General features: G+C 39.8%; 1 protein-coding gene across 1 annotated transcript in view; it reads right to left on the bottom strand.

Annotated features, from left to right (window-relative positions):
• Positions 1–20,436, bottom strand: part of nmu (neuromedin U) — a 45,865-nt gene extending 25,429 nt beyond the window's left edge. The window contains exons 1-2 of the mRNA XM_072251829.1: positions 20,376–20,436; positions 16,563–16,652 (exon numbers count right to left, since the gene is read on the bottom strand). Coding sequence (XP_072107930.1) covers positions 16,563–16,652; positions 20,376–20,436 — 151 coding nt within the window. The remainder of the gene's footprint in view (positions 1–16,562; positions 16,653–20,375) is intronic.
• Positions 20,437–23,068: the final 2,632 nt, after the last annotated feature.

Here is a 23,068-nt window from a genome sequence, read left to right as displayed (position 1 = left end):
ATTGCTCCTTTTGGAAGCATGACAATTTCATTTCATTTAGAAAAATGCATTGGTAATGTTGCTTTGATGAGTTCTCAATTTGTAATTTGATTTTTTTTCAAAAAAATGCTCTTTTTCTGGAGAAGGGTGCTTTAGCATGGAAAACCCCATGATTCTCCATTGATTACAGGAATTTAAACTTTGTTAGAGTCCAGACTGTGAAAAAAATATTGTACCTACGAGAAAGCTATTATCAGGTAATAAAAAATAATTTTTACACTTAATGCACGCATAAAATCGCCCATATTTCCAATATGTGCTCCCACAGAAGAGAAGGAAGAACAGAGTAAAACAGAACCCTTACTCATTATCCACTCCAAGTAATGTATTTCACAGGAATGGAATGAGCATCCTGTGATTCTTGAAGTTGATAATCTCGCATTTCCTCACATTATACTCCATGCAGCAAATGTATGCCCCCCTCACTTATAGTATTTACACATCTTTGCAGACTTTTAAAGTCCCCTTCACAACTTCCTTTCCCACCAATTTTTATTTTTGTCAACAAATTTAGCATCTATTGCCCCTTAAGTAAATGAAAGGGATTACAAATAGTTGAGTCCTCAGCAATGATACCTGGGGCACACCACTAATTACACTTTGCTCCCAAAGTGATTACCTTGACTCTGTTTTCTGTCCATTATAAGATGAACACTTCTATTACTGCCATGACCTAGCTATTAAATCATATTCATATAAAGGAAACAGTTACTTTAGGTATCCAGCATCTGCAGTTTTGTATTTTGTGTAAATTATACCTTCTGATTCTAGCAACACAAGCATCTTGCATGTGATATTAAACTAGAGCAATATTACACCCTGATTATAAATAGATATTTTCACTTTTCTATTCAATATTGTTGCATATTAGTTTTATTAGATAGGTACAATGGATGTGGGTGGGTAAACATATGTAACTTTGTCACTACACTGAAAGGTAACCTTCAAATCTGAATGGAGGCATTAACCTTTGGGTCACCTCCTACAATAGCATATTGAACCTTTCGACACAATGCAGTTCATCACTGTTTTAAATAATTATTGGACATTTTTGTTACTGTATTGGGCATGTGGCCAAGTGGTTAAGGCGTTCGTCTAGTTATCTCAAGGTCGCTAGTTCGAGCCTCAGCTGTGGCAGCGTGTTTGCGCCCGTGAGCAAGGCACTTAATCACACATTGCCCTAGTCTGTGCGAGGAGTGGCAGCCACACAGACTTCGAAACTGCGCCTTGTAAGGCATGAAAATGCCCGACGCAGGCCTCTCATGGTCTGAGTTGATGTTCCCTTTCCTTTGTTACTGCCATGACTTCGCCTTTACTGGAGGACTGGAAATCACAAATATCACTCCATTCCATAAGAAGGGAAGGGAAGCAAAACATCAGGAAACTACAAACCAGTTAGCCTGGCTTCAATGGCTAGCAAGATGCTGGAGTCCATTATTAAGGATGAGATTTCAGGATACTTGGAGGCACGTGATCAAATAGGTTGAAGTCAGCATGATTGCCTTGAGAGGAAATCTTGCCTGACAAATCTGTTGGAATTATTTGAGGAAATAACAGATGGGATAGATAAAGGAGAGTCAGTGGATGTTGCTTACTTGGATTTTCAGAGGCCTTTGATAAGATGCCATGCACAGAGTGCTAAACAAGATAAGAACCCACATTATCACCGGGAAGATACCAGCATGGATAGAAGAAGATTGTCTGACAAAGAATGGGAATAAAGGAGGCCCTTTCTGATTGACAGTGATGAATGTGTACCTCAGGGGTCAGTGTTGGGTTAGCTTTCATGTTATATGTTAATAATCTGAATAACGAAACTGATGACTTTGTGGCCAAGTTTGTAGGTGATACAATAATAGATGGAAGGTCTGGTTGTGTTGAGGAAGCAGGAATTCTGCAGAAGGACTCATACAGATCAGAAGAATGGGCAAACAAGTGGAAGATGTAAGACGGTGTAGGGAAGTGTACAATCATGCAATTTAATATAAGGTATAAAGGTGTAGGCTATTTTTCAAAATGGAGAGCAATTTCAGAATTCAAACGTGTAAAGGGTCTTGGGAGCCCTAGTGCAGGATTGACTGCAGGTTGGTTAACCTACCTTTCTCATTTGGCTATATTCATGAATATTCATGTGTGGTTAAATGACAATTGAACAAATTGATTTGAACTGATTTGAATTTCCAGAGGACTAGAATGTAAAAGCAGTGTTGTAATGCTGAGGCTTTATGAGGCATTGGTCAGACCACATTTGGAGTATTATGAGCAGTTTTGGGCATCATATTTAAGAAATGATATGCTGGCATTAGAGAGGATCCAGAGGATGTTTACAAGAACTGTCCTGGGAATGAAATTGTTAACATACAACGTTTGATAGTTCTGAGCCTGTACTCCCTGGAGTTTAGAAGAATAAGGGGGAATCTCATTGAAACCTATCGAACATTGTAAGTCCTAGATAGAGTGGATGAGGAAAAGATGTTCCATATAGTGGGAGAGTCCAGAACCAGAGGGCACATCCTCAGAATAGAAGGATGTCCATTTGGAACAGAGATGGTGAGGAATTCCTTTAGCAAAAGGATGGTGAAATTCTTTGCCACAGACAGCTATGGAAGCCATGTCATTGGGTATAGACTCTTGATTAGTAAGGGCATCAAAGGTTACAGGGATATGTTCTTCATTGGTAAGAGTGTCAAAAGTTATTGGGAGAGGCATGAGAATGGGATTGAAAGTAAATCAGCCATGATCAGATGGCAGAGCAGACTTAATGGACCAAATGACCTAATTCTGCTCCTCTGTCTCATTGTCTTAATGATACATTATGAGCCTTTGAGTGTTGCTGTTTTCACTTTCCAGATAAGAAATCAATTTCATGTGTCACTACTCCATGAAGTAAGGAGTATTGCAAATCCTGTGAGTCAGCATAGAGATGTTACTGATCTTTTCAAAACACTAGAGCTGTTTGTTATTTTCAGAAAATCACTACTTAAATTAAATAGAATCTACTTACGTATTCACCACAATTCTGATGACTCCTCAAATTGGCTGCACAACATGACAAACTGCCCAAGTTACTAATCATTCCTTAAGCTTGGTGTATTCAACAAAATTCTTCAAGGTGGAAAGTTAGCTGTCACATCCTATGTCTGATAGATTCAGAGCGACATTTATAATTGTAAGCATGTAAGATTTTAATGATGCTATCTAGCATGGTTTAATTTTGCAATCTGATCAATCGTACCCTTTTAAACTATATCTGTGTCTGACCCACACACTACTCCAGCCCCAGTACGCAATTTACAAATGCTTCTCTAGTGCACTTAGTGATGAAATCTATGTTAGTGTTTGTAGTAACTAAAATGTTTCTTGGGGAGTTTTATAATTTGATGAACCCTGGTGCTGGAAAGTGCCTAAAGTGAGGATAAAGATGAATTAGTATGGCATTGATAAGTTACACAGCTGCGAAAAGCATGAAGTTCCATGCAGTATGAAGTTGCCTGGTTCCTGACTGAATGACAGGGCATAAAAAATAGAAAGACATCTTGTTTGCGAACATAAAATTTACGACTTTTTCTTCTGATTGACCTATAAGCTGCTTCTTACAGAAGGCTCGGGTATTATGTTCTGTTCCCCCTCCTTCTGTTTTAGGTCATTATTTTCTGCAGGAAAAGGAGGCAAGTCACCAAGTAACGATCGTTGGGAAGTATATATATTTGGGACGTCTTCATATATACACACAGTGACCACTTTATTAGGTACATCTGTACACAGGCTCATTAATGCTACTATCTAATCAGCCAATCGTGGCAGCAACTCAATGCATAAAAACATGCAGACATGGTCAAGCAGTTCACTTGTTGTTCAAACCAATCATCAGAATGTTTAATAAATGTGATAGCATAACAGAAGAAATAGGAGCAGGAGTCGGCCATCTGGCCTGTCGAGCCTGCTCTGCCGTTCAATAAGATTATGACTGATCTGGCCATGGACTCATCTCCAACTACCTGCCTTTTCCCCATAACCTTTAATTCCCTACTATGCAAAACTCTATCCAATTTTGTCTTAAATATATTTACTGAGGGTGCCTCCACTGCTTCATTGGGCGGAGAATTCCACAGATTCACCACTCTCTGGGAAAAGCAGTTCTTCCTCATCTCCATCTTAAATCTACTCCCCCGAATCTTGAGGCTATGTCCCCTAGTTCTAGGCTCACCTACCAGTGGAAACAACTTTCCTGCCTCTAGCTTATCTATCCCTTTCATAATTTTATACGTTTCTATAAGATCTCCTATCACTCTTCTGAATTCCAGCGAGTACAGTCCCAGTCAAGTCAATCTCTCCTCATAGTCCAACCCCCTCATTTCTGGAATCAACCTGGTGAACCTCCTCTGCACCGCCTCCAAAGCCAGTATATCCTGCTTCAAGTAAGGAGACCAGCACTGCACGCAGTACTCCAGGCACAGCCTCGCCATTACCCTGCACAGTTGCAGCATAACCCTCCTGGTCTTAAATTCAATCCCTCTAGCAATGAAGGCCAACATTCCATTTGCCTTCTTGATAGCCTGCTGCACCTGCAAACCAACCTTTTGTGATTCATGCACAAGCACTGCCAAGTCCCTCAGCACAGCAGCATGCTGCAATTTTTTACCATTTAAATAATAATCTGCTCTTTCATTTTTCCTTCCTAAGTGGATGACCCTGCGTTTACCAACATTGTACTCCATCTACCAGACCCTTGCCCACTCTCTTAACCTATCTATATCTCTCTGCAGAATCTCCATATCTTCTGCACAATTTGCTTTTCCACTCAATTTAGTGTCATCGGCAAACTTAGATACACTACATTCGGTCCCCTCTTCCAGATTGTTGATGCATATCGTGAACAGTTGCGAGCCCAGCACCGACCCTGCAACACACCGCTTACCACTGATTGCCAACCAGAGTAACACCCCTGTATTCCAACTCTCTGCTTTCTATTAGTTAACCAATCCTCTATCCATGGTAATACATCACTCCCAACTCTATGCATCTGTATCTTATAGATACGTCTTTTATCTGGCACCTTATCAAACACCACCTGGAAATCCAAGTAAATAATGTCCATCTGCTCCCCTCTATCCACTGCACTCATTATGTCCTCAAAGAACTCCAGTAAGTTTGTTAATCAGGACCTGCCTTTGCTGAATCCATGCTGCATCTGCCTGATGGATCCATTTCTTTCCAGATGCCTTGCTATTTCTTCTTTAATGATAGCTTCAAGCATTTTCCCAACTAACTGGCCAATAGTTACCTGCCTTTTGCCTACATCCTTTTTTGAACAGTGGCATGACATTTGCTATCTTCCAATTTGCCAGGACTTGCCCAGAGTCCAGGGAATTTTGATAAATTATCACCAATTATCACTCTACTATAACTTCTTCCATTTCTTTCAGTAAAAGTTTGCTCGGCACTGCTTCTTTTGTGATAGCTATTGTATTGAGGTCCTCACCTCCCACTGCATCCATAACATCTCTCAACATCCATAGCATGTTAGACGTGTCCTCCAACTCAAAATAGTCATTCAAAGCCTCGGCCATTTCCTCTTTACCTAATATCAATTCCCTCTTCTCGTCCTCCAAGGGACCTACATTCACTTTAGCCACCCTTTTCCACTTTATATAATTATAAAAACTTTTACTATCTGTTTTTATATTTTGTGCTAGTTTATTTTCATAATCTATCTTCCCTTTCTTTAATGTTTGCTTTGTGGTTCTTTGCTGTTTTTTTTTAAGTTTTTCCAGTCTTCTAGCTTCCCACAACTCTTGGAGACTTTGCACGTCCAAGCCTTTAGTTTGATGCTTTCTTTTATTTCCTTAGTTATTCGAGACTGGCTCTCCCCACCCTTACTTCCTTGCTTTTAACTGGAATATACTTCTGTTGAGCACCGTGAAAAATCTTGTTGTAAGTCTTCCACTGTTCCTCAACCATCCCACCATATGACCTGTGTTCCCAGTCTACACTAACCAAATCCTCCCTCATCCCATTGTAGTCTCCATTGTTTAGGCATAATACATTGGTTTTAGATCGAACTATTGCAGCCTCCATTTGTGTGCAAAACTTAGTCATACCATGATCACTCTTTCCAAGTGGATCCCTAACAACAAGATCACTAATTTTACCTGAGTCATTGCGCAGGACCAGATCTAAGATAACATGTTCCCTTGTAGGTTCAATAACATGCTGTTCAAGAAAGCTATCACGGATGCATTCTATGAAGTCCTCCTCAAGACTGCCTCAACCAACTTGATTCACCCAATCTATGTGCAAGTTAAAATCTCCGATGATAACTGCTGTTCCATTCTGTTTCCTTATTTATAGCCTGTGCCATTGTAATGTTATTATTTGGTGACCAATAGACAACTCCCACCAGAAATATTTTCCCTTTACTATTCCTGATCTCTACCCAGATGGATTCAGCATTCTGCTCCTTAGATCTTATATCGTCTCTCACTATCACCCTGATTTCATCTTTAATTAAGAGTGCTACCCTATCTCGCTTACCTTCCTCCCTGTCCTTCCATATTACCTGATATCCTTGAATATTAAATTTCCAGTCCTCTCCATCCTGCAACCATGTTTCTTTACTACCTTTTTGGTTCTGCTTTTTAATTAGTCCCTACCTGCTCAAATTCCCTTCAGCAGAACCTCTTTCCTCATTCTACCTATGTTGTTGGTACCAGATGGACCACAACAGCTGGATATTTCCCCTCCCATTGCAAATTTAGATTATGAAGACACGCAGTCCTCTTTTATTGTCATTTAGTAATGCATGCATTAAGAAATGATACAATATTTCCTCCGGTGTGATATCACAAAACACAGGACAGACCAAGACTGAAAAAACTAACAAAACCACATAATTATAACATATAGTTACAACACTGCAACAATATCATAACTTGATGAAGAACAGTCCATGAGCACAGTAAAAAGTTCAAAGTCTCTCAAATGTCCCACATCTCACGCAGACGGGAGAAGGAAGAAAAACTCTCCCTGCCATGCCCGAGCACAGTCCGACTCTGAGTCGTCCAAAAACTTCGAGCCTCCGATCAACTCTCCGATACTGAGTGCCAAGCACCATCTCTGTCCGAGTGATTTGACCTCAATCTCGGTCGCCAACAGCGGGCAAAGCCGGGGATTTTGAGGCCTTCCTTCTGGAAGATTCTCGATCACACAGTAACAACAGCAGCAAACAGGCATTTCAGAAATTTCTCCAGATGTTCCTCTGTGCTTTCACGCCTGTCTCCATCAAATCAGAATTGTCCGCGGCCCCTATTTAACAGATACAATATCATTTTCACCAGAGGGTTGTGCACGCGCAGCACGCTGCACTCTCTCCTCTCGACCTTCTTCTACAGGTCAGATAAGATGTCACAAACCCAGGCACAAGGCAGGCAACACAGATTTTGAGATGCTATATCCTCATGACAGTTAACTCTGTCTATTCCACTGACTATATTATCCTCAATTACCAATACATTTCTCTTCTCTGCCCCCTCTCGAATGGCTCTCTGAAGTATGGTGGCACATTTAGGTTACTCATCCTTCCTACAGCTGCCACTGCCATCCACACAGGGAGCAAAAATCTCAAACCTGTTGGACAAGCTCAAGTGTTGAAGCTCCTCTAGCACTGTCTCTTGGATCCCACTACCAGCCTCACTCGCAGTCACACGCTCTTGTCCCTGACCACAATCTGAATTTGAGGCAGCTAATCTAATGGGTGTGACTACCTCCCGGAACAGAGAATCTAGCTAACTCTCCCTCTCCCTGATATGCCGCAGTGTTTGAAGCTCAGATTCCAGGTCATCAACTTTGAGCCTGAGTTCCTCAAGCAGCCAACACTTGCTGCAGATGTGGTCACCAGGAACCACAATGGGGTCCCCCAGCTCCCACATCATGCAGCTACAGCACATCATCCGCGTGGTTTTGGCCATGGAATGATAGTTGGTGCCACATGGGGTGGTTTGATTATCTCAGAAACTGCTGATGGCCTGGGATTCTCATGCACAACAGTCTCTAGAGAGAATGCTGCGAGAAGCAAAAAACATCTGATGAGTGACAGTTCTGTAGGTGAAAACATCTTTTTAATGAGAGAGATCAGAGAATGGCTGGACTGTTTCAAGTTGACAGGAAAGCGACAGTAACTCAGATAACCACACATTGCAACAACAATGTGCAGAAGAGTGTGTCTGAACACCACATCACGTCGAACCTTGAAGTGGATAGGCTACAGCAGCAGAAGACCGTGAACATATGAACAAACATAGACTCAGTGGTCGCTTTATTTGGTACAGGAGGTACAGTGCGTGTAGATGTGTGGACCAAGAGGAGGCAAAAGCGAGCGAGGTGAAAGTATAGGAGAATCTGGAACTGATCAATAACTTAGAAGACTCATTCATCTTCAAGAGAATCACTCATGCAGGTTTTATTAAGACTGTTGAGTTTTGAAAGGAAATCGCACTATTCCGATGAAAAGCTTAGAAACGTGAAAAAATTCTTCCAAATATTCTGTGGCTACAAACGATGTGAAGAATCTTGAAAAATGTGCCATCTGTGTTATTGGTATCATTTGTCTGAAGGGATACTTGTGCTTACTTTTATTTGCTTTCCAGTACTCTTTGTTCTTTGCTGAGAAATTGACATTGCTTCAGCGCATTAACTTTCAATATAAATAGCTTTCTGCTGTCAGAGTTGGCTTATCAAATATTTGAAATGGCTCAATTAGTTGAATGCTAGATGGTATTCATTTAATCAACACTGACATTTCTGTTTCTAATTGGACCTTTTGAACAGTGTAAATAGCAAACTGAGATAGGTTTAAGGAATTTTGACCTAAGCTGAAATATCAAATAGAATGTCAGTCAGTTGTAGACAGTAACCTTGATTCGTATCAACAAATATTCACAGAAATGAAGTTATTTCAATTTTCCGCACAGCTGACTAAGATGCGCTTCATGAAGTAGTATGCAAGTGAAGACAGATGTTGAAGGAATATTTTTACAGAGTAGAGCTTTTTTTTCAAATGTAAAATTTACTATCTTGAGGCACCCCGTAGGTCGAGGTTGACCATAGATGCGGCATCCTAGCTGTCTACATGATACACAAGCCAGGGAAGGATGATATGGAGAGCAAGCTGTTGTCCATGTAGCAGACTCCCCCTTTCCACACAGCTGATAAATCCAAAGAAACAGCAGAGACCAATACAGTTTAGCACCAGTGCCATCGCAGGAGTTACCAGTGAGAATTAAACTCAAATTAGGACCACCTTTGGGACTCTAGCTCTGGATTTTTCCTCAGGGTTTACTCCCAAACCCCTCCCAGTGAGTGAGTATGACTGCAAGGCAGCAGAGGTTTGAGATCAGAATTTTCCTTCACCTGGATGACCTGCTAACCACAGCTGATAAGCTCCATCTGCCTGAAAGGACTGGTTTTAAGATGTCAGTAACCTGCCTTTGGCCCTTCTCCTGTCAGTAGAAGTAGTTCCATAAGGCTTAGTAGCTAAGCCACGTGGAGGCCAGGAGGTGGACTTGGTCAAAGGCTATTTGAGATGCACAATGTTGGGAGCATTTAATAAGCAGAGGGAGCTTATCCACACTACCCACTCCCCCAACCACCCATTACATTATCGTACATTTCAGCAAATTTAGTGCTGAACAATAAATATTCAAAAGTTAAAGAACTGTAGATGCTGGAAATCTGAAAGCAAAACAAATATTGACAAAGCAGATTTCAGGCAGAATCTCAAAAGAAACAAAGTTGATGTTTCACTTTGAAGATTCTTCACCACAACTTCATCAGAATGAATTTATTTAATATATTTCCTTTCTTTAACTGGATTATTAACCTGAAGGTCTATTTATTTACCCCAGAGTTGGCAACAATTTTCAGTTAATATTCAGGAAGCAATTCTTCTATTGACAATCCCATTGACAATCCTGCCCATTACTCAATTCTCTGTGAGTGTGCCATCTTGAAAATTATAATGTTTAGCAATTGCAAAAGAAAAATAATCAGCATTTAATTCCCAAAATGCTCGAGGAACTCAATGTATCAAGTATTGTCTATGGAGGGACAATCACAGTTCGTTAACAGTTGACATTTCAGAGCCAAACCCTTCTTCAGGACTTCCTCTATCGATGGTGCCTGAGTTGTTGAGTTCCTCTACAAGTTTGTGTGTGTTGCTTAATATTTTTAGCATCTGCAGAATCTCTTGAGTTTCATTCCAATTGAAGCAGAATGGGACTTCTCCTGAGAGATGTAATATATTTCTAATTTGCATTTTCAGTAAAGTAAAATGGAAATGTGGATTAATTTCAATGAAAATAATTATCGGTGCAGTCATGGACCACTAACCCAATCTTATAGTTGGGTGATAACTACTACTTATGTTTTTGGCACTCATAATTTAGGAAAATGTTCCCAAGACACTTTGTAGGAGTGTTGTCAGATTAAACTTGATATTGGGCTACATACAGGGAAAATTAGACAAATCACTGAAAGCTTGATTGAAGAGGTAGGCTTAGAAGAAGAAAAAGTGCTGGAGGATTGTCACGTACCCCGTGACAGGAATAAAGAACCAGCAGAGATGGAAACCACTTTGGAGTCCAGTATTGCTATTAAGTAATAATATTTATTAGTAACTACGCAATACAGTAATATAAATGTAGATATATCAAACAGGTTAGCAATGATTATATATAAGTAAGTAAATCAGTAGGTATGGAAGTATATGAAAGTCAAGCTTCTTTAAGTCTAGGGGTAAAAAGATACAGTCTTACGATGATGAGTAAAGTCCAGTTCAGTTCATAGTGTTGAGTTGAGTAGTGATGGAGAGAGAGAGAGAGGGAGAGATTTGAGTCTTCAGGTGAGCTGACGCCGTCGATCTTCTCATTGTCCTCCGAAATCCTTTAAAAGTCACCGACTGTGCCCACAACAAAGGGGACTGGTTTTCTGTGGTGGAGCTATCACCCAGGCGAGGTTGGACACATGGACAACTCTCCACCAGTCAACCCCTTTCCTTTTCACTGCAAGAGCCACTGATCGATCTGCCTGATCGATCCTCCAAAAACCCACTTTTTCTGCGGGCCCAACAAAGCTCATTCAGTGTCCAAAACATGTGTCTGAGGTCTATCATCTGACCTCCTATTTTATCTTCCCGTGCTGAGCATCAACTGTCACTCAAATTAATTCCTCCTTCCTTTGTCTGTGTAAGAAATACAAGCAGGTGATGACCTTGAAGAAAGTATAAACAACCTGTGAACAGTCTTCATCTCTCTCTCTCTCTTTTAAAAACAAGTTCGTGTTAAATAACTCTCTCTATCTCTTTTCCAAAGCACAGTTAATAGGGGTAAACAAGTACAGTTCACAGGGGTAATTCAGGACCCCATCACAAGGACTATATTAGCTCAGAGGGCCTTGTGGCTTGGCACCAAAGGCCACAGACATCATTTTAACACCTATCTGTTGTTCACAGCAAGCTAAGAAAGTGTTAATCGGCATTGAAGTTCAAAATGATGCTGGACTTTCATCATCTATTTCAGGCTCAATTGGTGCCTAGCCCAGTAATCTCCCCCTCATTTGATTTAAACCAGGGAAAATAAGTAGAAAGGCAGCTAAATGACAAATCTAAATTTCATATCAAGAATAACCATCGAAACAAATAGATAGCCTATCTTTTATTTACAATGTCCTCACTGTGAAATGTTATGAATTCCATGTCTGAAGCTCTCAAAATAAAATTACCAAAATGAATAAATCCTAGAAAGTAGTTGAATATGAACAAATTTGGCACCAGCATGAAAAAAATGACCTATCTGACATTTACCCTTCCTGCATAGTAAACTTGAAATTCACAGAATTGCATGATGCACAACCAATTAATTAGCATTAGGGTGTTTGCTGGATGGATGAAAGGAACGGGAGACTTTATCTCAGTATTTTCATGGTACACTGTTACATTTCTTATCAATCAAGTATCATTGACTGTAAATGAGATCCACTATTCCTATCTGAGAAGAAATCCAAAACCTACACAATTCAAATTGATTCAGACTCAGAGAATATTTCGAGGCAGCTCCCTAATATTATGTTCAATCTAAAAAAAGAATCGGAAAAATGATGCAAAAATAACGGCATGAAAGAATCTGCGCCTACTTAAACATCTGTTTGTTTATGATGTGGTCTGAATGAATGAGCTCATATTCTGTTTGTAGAGAAAGTGTCACAGCCATAAAGTTTATATCAACTCCATTTAGGATAGTTCTAATTCTAAGTGAGTTTTTTTTTATCCTGACGAGGATTGAGTAAGATATTTGACTTAAAATATAATTCTCAATAACACTACGTGTATGTCTGCTCAACATGTTCTCACAACAGGGCGTATATTCTTAATGAGCACTGAGATCATGAAAGAAAGGTGAATAACACAATCCTAGTTTTAGTATTTATGTAGTAAGTATTTATTTTGATTGTTACCTCTTAAAATATTCATTCAGTTACAGCAATGAAGATGGGTGACTTCATTAAAAATTTTCACATTACCAACCAAACTGATATTGCTCAAGGCAAGTAATAGTCTGACTCCATGTATTGATTGACAAAAGAAGGCCTGGAGTTTTGTTGTTCAGAAGTGCTGTTATTTTTTCAATTACTCTCTTACTGAATTCTTTCAATAATATGATGTAGGTTCAGACATTACCTGGACAGAGACCGGACAGAAAATGGTATATATATTTACTGAGTCTTCCTTTTTCTAATTGGCATGATCTTTGAAGTGAAACATCTGAAATGGGTATGAATATGCAGAAGCTCATGTGTGGTCTTTCAACAGTTAATTCCAGCAGCAGCCAATAACTCTTGACTTTCTCAAATAATTCTCTGTTAATTGAAACTGATGATAAAATTAGTTATTATTACAATAATGATCACTCAAAGCATCATTTATATTGAGAAAACATCATTTGGGAAAGGAACACAAAACTTTGCAACTGGACTTCCATGTGCTACTAAAGGGGGCTGAACGCAGGGCACACAGGCTCTTGAGTACTGTTGCAACAATGCCTTCTGATGCCTTTGGAGAAGTAACACTAAGTTATATTACAATTGACACCATGAAAGGGCTACTGCTGGGGAAGAAGAAGGAAGGGATCATGATAGGGACACAATAGCATATCAGCTACTGTATTTCTTTATATCCTTGTTCATTTTGGGTGCCAATGCACTTTATATCCTTTAAAAGTAAACAATTTCACAGTGCTCATAGCATATTCTATTAAGTTCTTCTGCCTTTCCTTCTTCTGCCAGTTATTTCTAATTTATGGAATATAGGCACAACTAGCACAGCTGAAACTTTGTCCTTTTCCACAACCTTGTGATCATGAAAACGCCTTGGCTGGTCATTTGGTAGGTGTGTGGTCTGCAGTCATAATACACTGGTATGCCAGTGAGTGAATTAAGTATCAAGTGGGCTGTTTTATCTTGGATGGTGTTGTGCTTCATGACAGCTGTCAAAGCAGCACTCTTCAGGCAACTGCAGAATATCCCATCCTGCTTTTGCCGCGTAAGAAGTTATAGCTACTTAAGCTTGATACTTTGCACTGTGGTTACACAGTATCTCACACATCAATCATTTTCATGACTTCCAACAATTCACGATCCTCTGGTGAAAAAGTTTTCCTCTTTTCAGTACTAAATGGACTATCTCTTATTCTGAAACTGTGATTCCTGGTCCAGGACTCCTAACTCTAAGGAATTATTTTCCCTGTATCTATCCCCACAAACCTTGTATGATTTTTTTTATATGTAGTTCAACGAGATCTCCTCTGATTCTTCTAATCTCTAGTCAAAACAGACTGGACTACTTAATATGTTCTTATATAACAAACACACACCTGGTAAGTGTCCAGTAGATCTTCTCTGTTCTCCCTTCATGGCAAGTACATACTTTTTTTTAAATAAGAAGACAAAACCTGACCACAATATTCCAGCTGTGGTCTCACCTAGACCTTATATATTAGAGCAAGAATTTTAGTTCTGTACTCAAACCATATTGTAAAATAGGCAAATATACACACTGCTGGAAGAACTCAGAGGGTCAAGCGAATTCTGTGGAGACAAAGGAATGGTTGATTTTTTATTTATTTTTTAGATCTACAGCATGGAACAGGCCCTTCTGGGCCAACGAACTGCACCACACAGCAACCCACCTATTTAACCCTGGCCTAATCAAAGGAAATTTACAATGAGCAATTGAACTACTAATCGGTACGTCTTTGGACTGGGGGAGGAAACAGGAATACCCAGAGGACACACCATATGGTCACAGGGAGAATGTACAAACACCTTACAGACAACATCAGAGATGAACGCTGAACTCGGACACTCCGAGCTGTAGTCACGTCTCGCTAACCACTATGTTACTGTGGTGCCCTTTCTGTGTAATGGCCCTACATTTTGACCCTAAAATGTCAACTATCCCTCTGCCCCCACAGATGCTGCTTGACCCATCTGAGTTTCTCCAGCAATTTGTTTCTTCTGCTCCACTTTCTAAAATCTGTTGTCTCTTCTGTCCCCAAAGGCTAATAATGTACCATTGGTTATCAAGAATCCTAACGTCATACTCTATGTTTCTGTCTAGAATAGATTTCAGAGGCAGAGTAAAACGAGCCGGTGTGATTATAAAGACCATTTAGCACCATAAAGCAATAATGAGTTTGTGTGCACTGAAAGTTCAGATTGTTTATGCGTCACGGCCCATATACTTTATCCAGTGTGTCAGGAACTGTACATAATGAGATGTAATTCCTGATAGGGAACTCAGTCCAAGATTCTTCCACCCAATCTAAAAGCCATCCGGTAAAAGTTTCCAGAAGAATCACTAAGGTGGAATGCTACTTCTCAAAGTCAGCAGCAGAGGCTCATAAATTCCAGTCATATATCAGTCATGTTCTACGAGTCTGTGGTGGCCAGTGCTATCATGTTTGCTGTTGTGTGCTGGGGCCGCAGGCTGAGGGTAGCAGACACTAACAGAATCAACAAACTCATCCGTAAGGCCAGTGATGTTGTGGGGATGGAACTGGACTCTCTCACAGTGGTGTCTGAAAAGAGGATGCTGTCCAAGTTGAATGCCATCTTGGTCAATGTCTCCCATCCACTACATAATGTACTGGTTGGGCACAGGAGTACATTCAGCCAGAGACTCATTCCACCGAGATGCAGCACAGAGCGTCATAGGAATTCATTCCTGCCTGTGGCCATCAAACTTTACAACTCCTCCCTTGGAGGGTCAGGTACCCTGAGCCGATAGGCTGGTCCTGGACTTATTTCCCGGCATATTTTACATACTATTATTTAATTATTTATGGTTTTATATTGCTATATCTATACTCCATTCTTAGTTGGTGCAACTGTAACGAAACCCAATTTCCCTCGGGATCAATAAAGTATGACTACTACTACTACTATATTTAGCCCATTATGAACTGATTCTGAACAGCTCCTGAACTGATTTCATCATCTATCCCTGGCTTCTGGCACAGGGTGAAGCAGGAAGTTTGCAAGCTTTGTGGGCTCTTCAGTTCGCTTCCCAGCACTTTTCCATTCCACAGTCTATGTACTTCCACTCATGCAACCTCTTCTGTGGTTTTGTCCACATCCACATGCTTATTCAATGATCTCTCACGACTGCCCATACTCCATAACCTTTTAAGTGTAGCACTTTCACAAGGAGATTGTCCTTCTCATCCCTTGCTGAACCTTTACACCTAGCCTTGTTGACCTGCACTTTGTTTTTCTCTTTCAGTTTAAAATGTAAAGATCAGATTTCATTTCTATCACTTTCTTAAACGCTTGGTAATATTCATAAGTCTCAGCATCACTGTCCAAATTTGTGTTCCTTTTCTTTAAACCCTTCTTTGATGACCCTGACTTAACCATTATGATCTATGTAATTGTACAATTACCCTAAGGTTTTTGTTTCTCCAACTTATTTTACCCTTCCAGCACTTCTCTCAATTTCGATCCACATTTTTGCTGACCTTTCCTAATATGTCTATCTTTTTCTGGGTGTCAATTCTATGACGTACCTCGAGATATTTTTAAAAATTGCAGAAAAGTGCAATTTAATTTCAAATTGAGGTTATTATACCACAATTTGAATTTTTCACTTAGTTTAAAGCCTTTTTTGATCATTAAAACAAATTCTACTGCTTTATATAGACAATATAAACGTCTTCTGGGGCAGAAATTAACACATACCAATTCAAAAGTATCACAATTAATTAACCTAATAAAATTACATAAACAATTTTAATATCAGGAATGGACCATTTGCAAATAACTCCAAATAATTCTAATCAGAAAAATTTCACTGAACAAGTCACAGGAAACCACCATCCTCATCCGCAATGCAGACATAAATTTCTGACATTTGTAGCTGAAACGTTGCTAATAAGTCATTCCATCCACACAACAGTCATCTTATAATCACCTACCCTGGAGCTCCACGTTTAGATATACACGTTCGAAGATGATCATTTTTCTCCTCAGGGACCCACTGAAGGTGCCTAAGTAAATTGATCCCACTTCGAAAACAGAGATGAAATTGCATTTAATTTGAAATAAAAATTTACAATATCATTCTATTTTGAAGAAAGTTTAAGAAAATATATGTAGAAGAAAGATCTCCTTCTAACGTATGCAAGCACAATAAAGCAAGATTTTTTTTAAAAGTCTGTTTTTCTTTACCAGAACTTGTGAAGTCCATGAGCACAGGAGAAAATACATCATCGGGCACTATCCTTACATCTTAGAACTTTCTGACAAGAATGGGCTACTAATATTGCTAAGAGATCAAATCACAGAGTCGTGAATTTTACAGTCATGAATTTTAAGAGGATGAAACTAACAATTTTAGAAGATTGAATATTTTAACACGGGAGCATACAAACAAATTCAGAGCAGAAGCTTTTTCCTGTATTTAATTAGACCACACTTGATCTGCCTGTAGCCTTAACTCATCATTCCCGTCCTATCTTTCAACCCCTTGCTTACCTAGAATCTATCTACTACTGCTGCTGTTCAAAGACTCTGCTTTGCTGCCTTTGAAGAATAGAGTTCAAAAGCCTTATGAACTTCTGAAAGAATTTTGTTTCATATCTGTCTTAAGTAGATGACCCCTTATTTTTGAACAGTGTCCCCGAGTCAGAATGAATGAGATTACCTCTGTAACATGTCTTATGTGGATAGGAATTCCAAGCTTATTATGGAATTGAGTTAGATTCAAAAGCTGGCAAAACATGGAATACCTCAGTGACTCCTGCACTCTGAATCATTCCTGGTTTCCACTCTGAATCATTCCTGATTTCCACTCCAGAAAGTAATGTTTTTTGTCAACTACATGGCCCTCATCTGTTTTAGCTTTGTTTCTGCATGTCAGCAAGACACTTTAACATGCCAAATACTTGATGCTACACATTCTTTCTCTCACCAATTTATCATCAGTTCTTACGAAGTAAGATCTTTGAACGCTTACACAACTTATGCAATGTGAGTAGATTTTTGCACCACATACTGCAAGAGATCATCTTCAAAGTATGTAATTACGTGTACTTAATCAAAGTATCAATCAATAAACTGACTCAAACAAGAGGGAATCTGCAAATGCTGGAAATCCAAGCAGCACACACAAAATGCTGAAGGAACTCAGCAGGCCTGGCAGCATCTATGGAAAAAAGTACAGTCGATGTTTCGGGCCGAGACCCTTTGGCAGGACTGGAGTCAAAAAGATGAGGAATAGATTTAAAAGATGGGGGAGGTGAGAGAGAAGCCAGGTGATAAGTGAAACGGGAGTGGGTGGGGATGAAGTAAATAGCTGGGAGGTTGATTGGTGAAAGAGATACAGGGCTGGAGAAGGAGAGTCTGATAGGTGGGATAGAAGAACGTGGAAGAAAGAAAAGGGGGAGTAGCACTAGAGGGAGGTGATGGGCCAGCAAGGAGATGAGGTGGGAGAGGGAAAAGGGGATGGGGACTGGTGAAGGAGCGGGTAGGGGGCAGGGATCATTACTGGAAGTTCAAGAAATCGATGTTCATGCCATCAGGTTGGAGGCTTCCCAGACAGAATACAAGGTGTTGTTCCTCCAACCTGAGTGTGGCTTCATCACAACAGGAGAGAAGGCCATGGATTGACATATCAGAATGGGAAGTAGAATTAAAATGGGTGGCCACTGGGAGATCCCACTTCTACTGGTGGAAGGAGAGTAAGTGCTCGGTGAAATGATCTCCCAATCTACTTTGGGTCTCACCGATATACAGGAGGCCACACCGGGAGCATCAAACACAGTATATGACCTCAACAGACTCAGTAATGAAGTGTCGCCTCACCTGGAAGGACTGTTTGGGGCCATGAATGGTAGTGAGGGGGGAGGTGTAGGGGCAGGTGTAGCACTTGTTATGCTTGCAAGGGTAAGTACAATCTGAATCCCTTTCTAGGATATAGAATGCTGCTTCAATTTCCCTTTATTTTCCTTCATTCTACTTCATTAGGAGGTTTGTGGAGGTTTGGCATGTCATCAAAAATCTTGACAATCTTTTACAGATGTGTGGTGGAGGGTGTATTGACTGGCTGCATGACAGAATGGTATGGGAACACCAAACAATTTCCTCGGGATCCCTTCTAAAACAGTAAAGGACCATGATAATTACGTACTGTGCTATTATGTGTGTACATAATAAAGAACTTCAGTTTCCGGTGTGCCATGAGGACAGTTCGCCGGGAAACGGAAGTGATGCTGGTGTTCTTGAGGAGCTGGAGTGTCTGGAGTAAAATGTGGTCGAGCTGAAGCCATTCTGTAACATGGTGTCTGAAGTCGGTGCGAGGTCTAAATACGAAGCGTACCTGAATACCGCAAGCAGCTGAGAACGAGACGTAGGTTCCGACAGAGAGAAGCTGCTGCCCAGAGAGCACTTTGAGTCTTGAAGCTGTCAAAGTTCATTGGATTCACCAAGAACACAAGGTGAGAGAAGCACGAAAAATTCTGTAATGGATAACCTAAGTCCTCCCATAGTTATGCAGTTTACCAGCGATCCAGCTGACAATTGGAAAAGCTTCAAACAGCGAGTTAGTGGTGATTAGAGCCAGAAGCATGGATGAAGAACTGAAAGCATCTATCTTTCTACACATAATTGGTGAAGATGCTTTGGATATCTATTACAACTCTCAAATTGGTGAGACAGACTTGACATTGGACACTCTGATGAAAAAAAATGAAGAGTATTTTATCCCAAGTAAAAATATCATGCTTGAAAGATATAAATAATTTTCCTGTGTACAGATATAAATTCTTTTCTTGTGAACAGCTTTGACCAATAGTTAGCTGAGCTTCATGCACTAAGCAAGTCCTGTGAGTTTAGAGATTTGAGGGAATCACAAGTTAAAGACAGAATAGTCTATGGAATCTGAAATAATGGACTTAGGGAAAGCCTGCTCTATGGAAAATAAATTGTCACTAGAAAGGCAGTAAATATGTGTAAGGCAGTGGAGACCACACGAGCACAAGCTAAAGAGCTGCACAGAGCAGAAATAACAGAGCAGGCTGTGAAAACAGAGGGACAGAACACACAGCGTTTCACTAAGTTACCACAATGCAAAGGGGTAGGCTCAAACAGCAAATGTGGAGGGTAGACACATCCCATGGAAGTGTCCTGCTTATGAAAAATCCCACATTATTTATGGGAAGAGGAGTCATTTTGGTAAGTGCAGCAAAGCTAGCGAGAGAAAGGTGCACATGGTTGCTGAGAAAATGGAGGATTCTCTACAGACAACTGGTGCTGGTAAAACAGAATGTATCATTCCAGTGACTGTGAATGAGACAGTAACTCCATTCAAGTTTGACACCAGAGCTCTGTCAAATCTGTTGTCTGTAGGTGAGTACAAGACTCTCAAAGTAAAGAGCAGGATGTACCCAGTGAAGTTAAAAGTGACAGGCTATACTGGAGAAAATATTTCAGTTAAAAGGGGGCTGTACAGTGACCTTCAAGCACAAGGGGCAACACCTAAAGGTAGCGGTTCTGATTGTTGAAAAGCAAGTACAGACAATATTGGGTGTGACTGCACGTGAAAGGCTCAACCTGGTGGAAAGAGTTTTCATAGTGGCTTCACAGACCAAAGGTGACCAGGCAACACTCAATAAAGTGTACACAAATGTCTCTGAGGGGCTCAGATGCTTACCCAATGTAACTCAAGGAGCTTGTAAAAGCATCTACGAGAGATCTGGAGAGGTTATGCAAAAGAACCACAAGAACATTACCTTCCATAGACATCCATACCAGTATGACAGTCAGGCTGCCAGTGTTGAACAGAGTGATCATGATGAAGAAGTCGCCAGTCTTGCTTCCATAACATGCAGCTAGGGTTCAAAATATCTCCATGATTCTCTCTGAAGTTGAAGAGGAAAAATAAAAAGGAAGGTAGGGAGACCATGCAATCCCTAAGGTCAGAACAACAACAACAGTTCAACACAAACCAACAGGAGGAGTTGCTATCTTATGATAAGCAGCCAACAGAAGACATAATCTGTTGGAACTCATGCAAAGACTCACTGATCACATGAATGTAGTCCAGGACTCCATTATAAGGCAAGTGGAGTGAATTATGGTCACACAGCAAAGACAAGAACAGAGACAAACAGATATAATCTTGGCAGAATGATGTGAAAGAATTGTAGATGAGAGTTCTCAAAAGGACACTTGTATTAATGCAGCAAGTAAAAGCAAGACATCTGTGCAAACAAGAAGCAGTTCAAAAGGGATCATTAAACTATCTCAGAGATTGACTGCAAGTTGTTGAGTGAATAAGGGACTGTATTTGCTCATTACAATAGAGGTTAATGTAAATATCTTTGTTGGAAAGCATTATTATTTCTTGAAGGTTTATAGGGACAAAGTATTGTGTTGTTTTTTCTTTAAAGGGGGAAGATGTGTTATTACATGTGTATGTAATAAAGAACTTCATTCTCCAGCGTGCCATGAGGACAGTTCACCCAGAACTGCAAGTGATGTTGGTGAACATCTCACACGTGCTCTAGGTTGGCTGGAGTGTCCAGAGTAAAATGTGGTCAAGCTGAAGGTATTTTATAAATTCATAAATAAAATAGTTCTGGTGTCTTTACCCACGCAAGTTTGTCTTTGTTAAAGAACATACCAGTTACCCACTACTCAAAAGCAATTTTTATTCCATTATTTCAGTGCTAACTATATAAATTTGGATGCTCATGTTTATCTACAACAATTCACTTTCTTTAAAAAGCACAGACATTATTGCTATATGGATTGTCAGTCTACCCTGCTCTTATATATTATCTATCTGAAAATACCCACCCCTTAAAATGTTTATTCATGCATGCATACATGCACGTACATACAGAAGAAGTTTTGATCTGTCAAACATTATTTCCAACCGCCTTTAAGTGGAAGATGTGAAGTTAATTTATTTTTCCCTCTGGCTATAATGATTCAAAAACTGCTTCTGTTCTGACTTGAACTTTAGAATAAACATGTTGTAAACACTTGCATATAAAAGATGGAAATCCTGTTTGTTTTTCTTGATTTAAAATTACCTTCACACAATAAGGATGAAAACTAAGGTGGGTGGTAAATATCCTTGTTAAGTGCATAATTCCACAGCTGCTGAGGGAACATTTATTTTTGTCTTAATCAGTTTTCTGCTGTTTGAGCCTGTAGCCTTCCTATAATCCTGTACTTTGCGATTATAGATGATGTTTTTTAAAGGTCACTCTTGGTGAGCAATCGCTGAAAACCACAGAAATATATGTTTGGAGATTGTGTAGAAGCGATATTGATCACCTTTGATTGGTAGCTATTGGAGAGGAAATTAGAAACTTGCAAGAACACTGTCAACAAATCTATATTTAAGATACCTGAGAGCTGGAGTATCCTGTGAATAACTTTGGCACTTCACACAAGTAGCTTCCATAATTTCTCAGACTTAGATACAGTGAGCTAAAGAACCTATTTCTATGATGTATGACTCGATGTATAGATGTAGAGATTTGTACTTGATAGACAACATGGACACAATGGACCAAAGGAGCTATGTCATTGCTGTATGACTAATGTAGCTAACCAACAGATCTTCAAGGAACGTCTAAGGGGACAATTCTTGAAAAGTGACTCCTTTGTATTATTGATGTACTGTAGCTTTCCATTCTGTTGAACTACTTTCCAATGGTCGGCTCGAGATATGGTAGCTGGGCTGATAATAGTTATAGCTGGTGATGTGAGATGGAGACCTTTTGTTTTTCTTTCTTCTCAAAAGTGATAACTCTGACATGCTACTGCCTTAGTGGCTTATGACAGCACCTACATGTGACAGTCTGGGTTTCATATTATAATGGCTATGCAAGCCTTTCTCAACTACCCTGATTTGCCAAATTTACTCTTCAAGCCTGTGAGATAAAAATGTAAGCTGATTTTGAAAACTAAAGAGCCATTTGTTTCTTTAATGCTGCTTCTTCACTGATAATACATTGGTGATCTGTACTATATTTTTATCCCTCTGACCTAAACCCCGAACTGCTATTCCTTGAAGAAAAGCTTTCAGAGCCTACGTGTTACTTCTGTCAACTGATGGCAACAAAGGCTTCAAATCCAGATACAATTATGATTCATTGACTGGTGTTCCTTCATATAGTGAATTTAATAATTTCTAGTATGGTTAACTCCTCAGTAAAAGTTAATATGCTGTTCATTTAAAAATAATCTTGCAACAGTTTATTACTGAAATTCTGAGTTGCTGCTAATAGCTAGCAGATATCTATGAATGAAACACCACAGTGTTAAAGTCCCCCTCCCCCTGCAGGCAAAAATTAAGTTTAAACAAGAATTGCTTGAGGAGAGGTGTCTTCATTGGCAGAAAAAGCCTTAAGAGCAAACTACATAAAAATTAAAATTAAAATTAAAAATTAAGCCTATTATATTCACC

Source organism: Mobula birostris, chromosome 3 (assembly GCF_030028105.1).
Source record: "Mobula birostris isolate sMobBir1 chromosome 3, sMobBir1.hap1, whole genome shotgun sequence".
Lineage (NCBI taxonomy): Eukaryota > Metazoa > Chordata > Chondrichthyes > Myliobatiformes > Myliobatidae > Mobula > Mobula birostris.
This window is presented reverse-complemented; position numbering and strand designations above follow the sequence as displayed.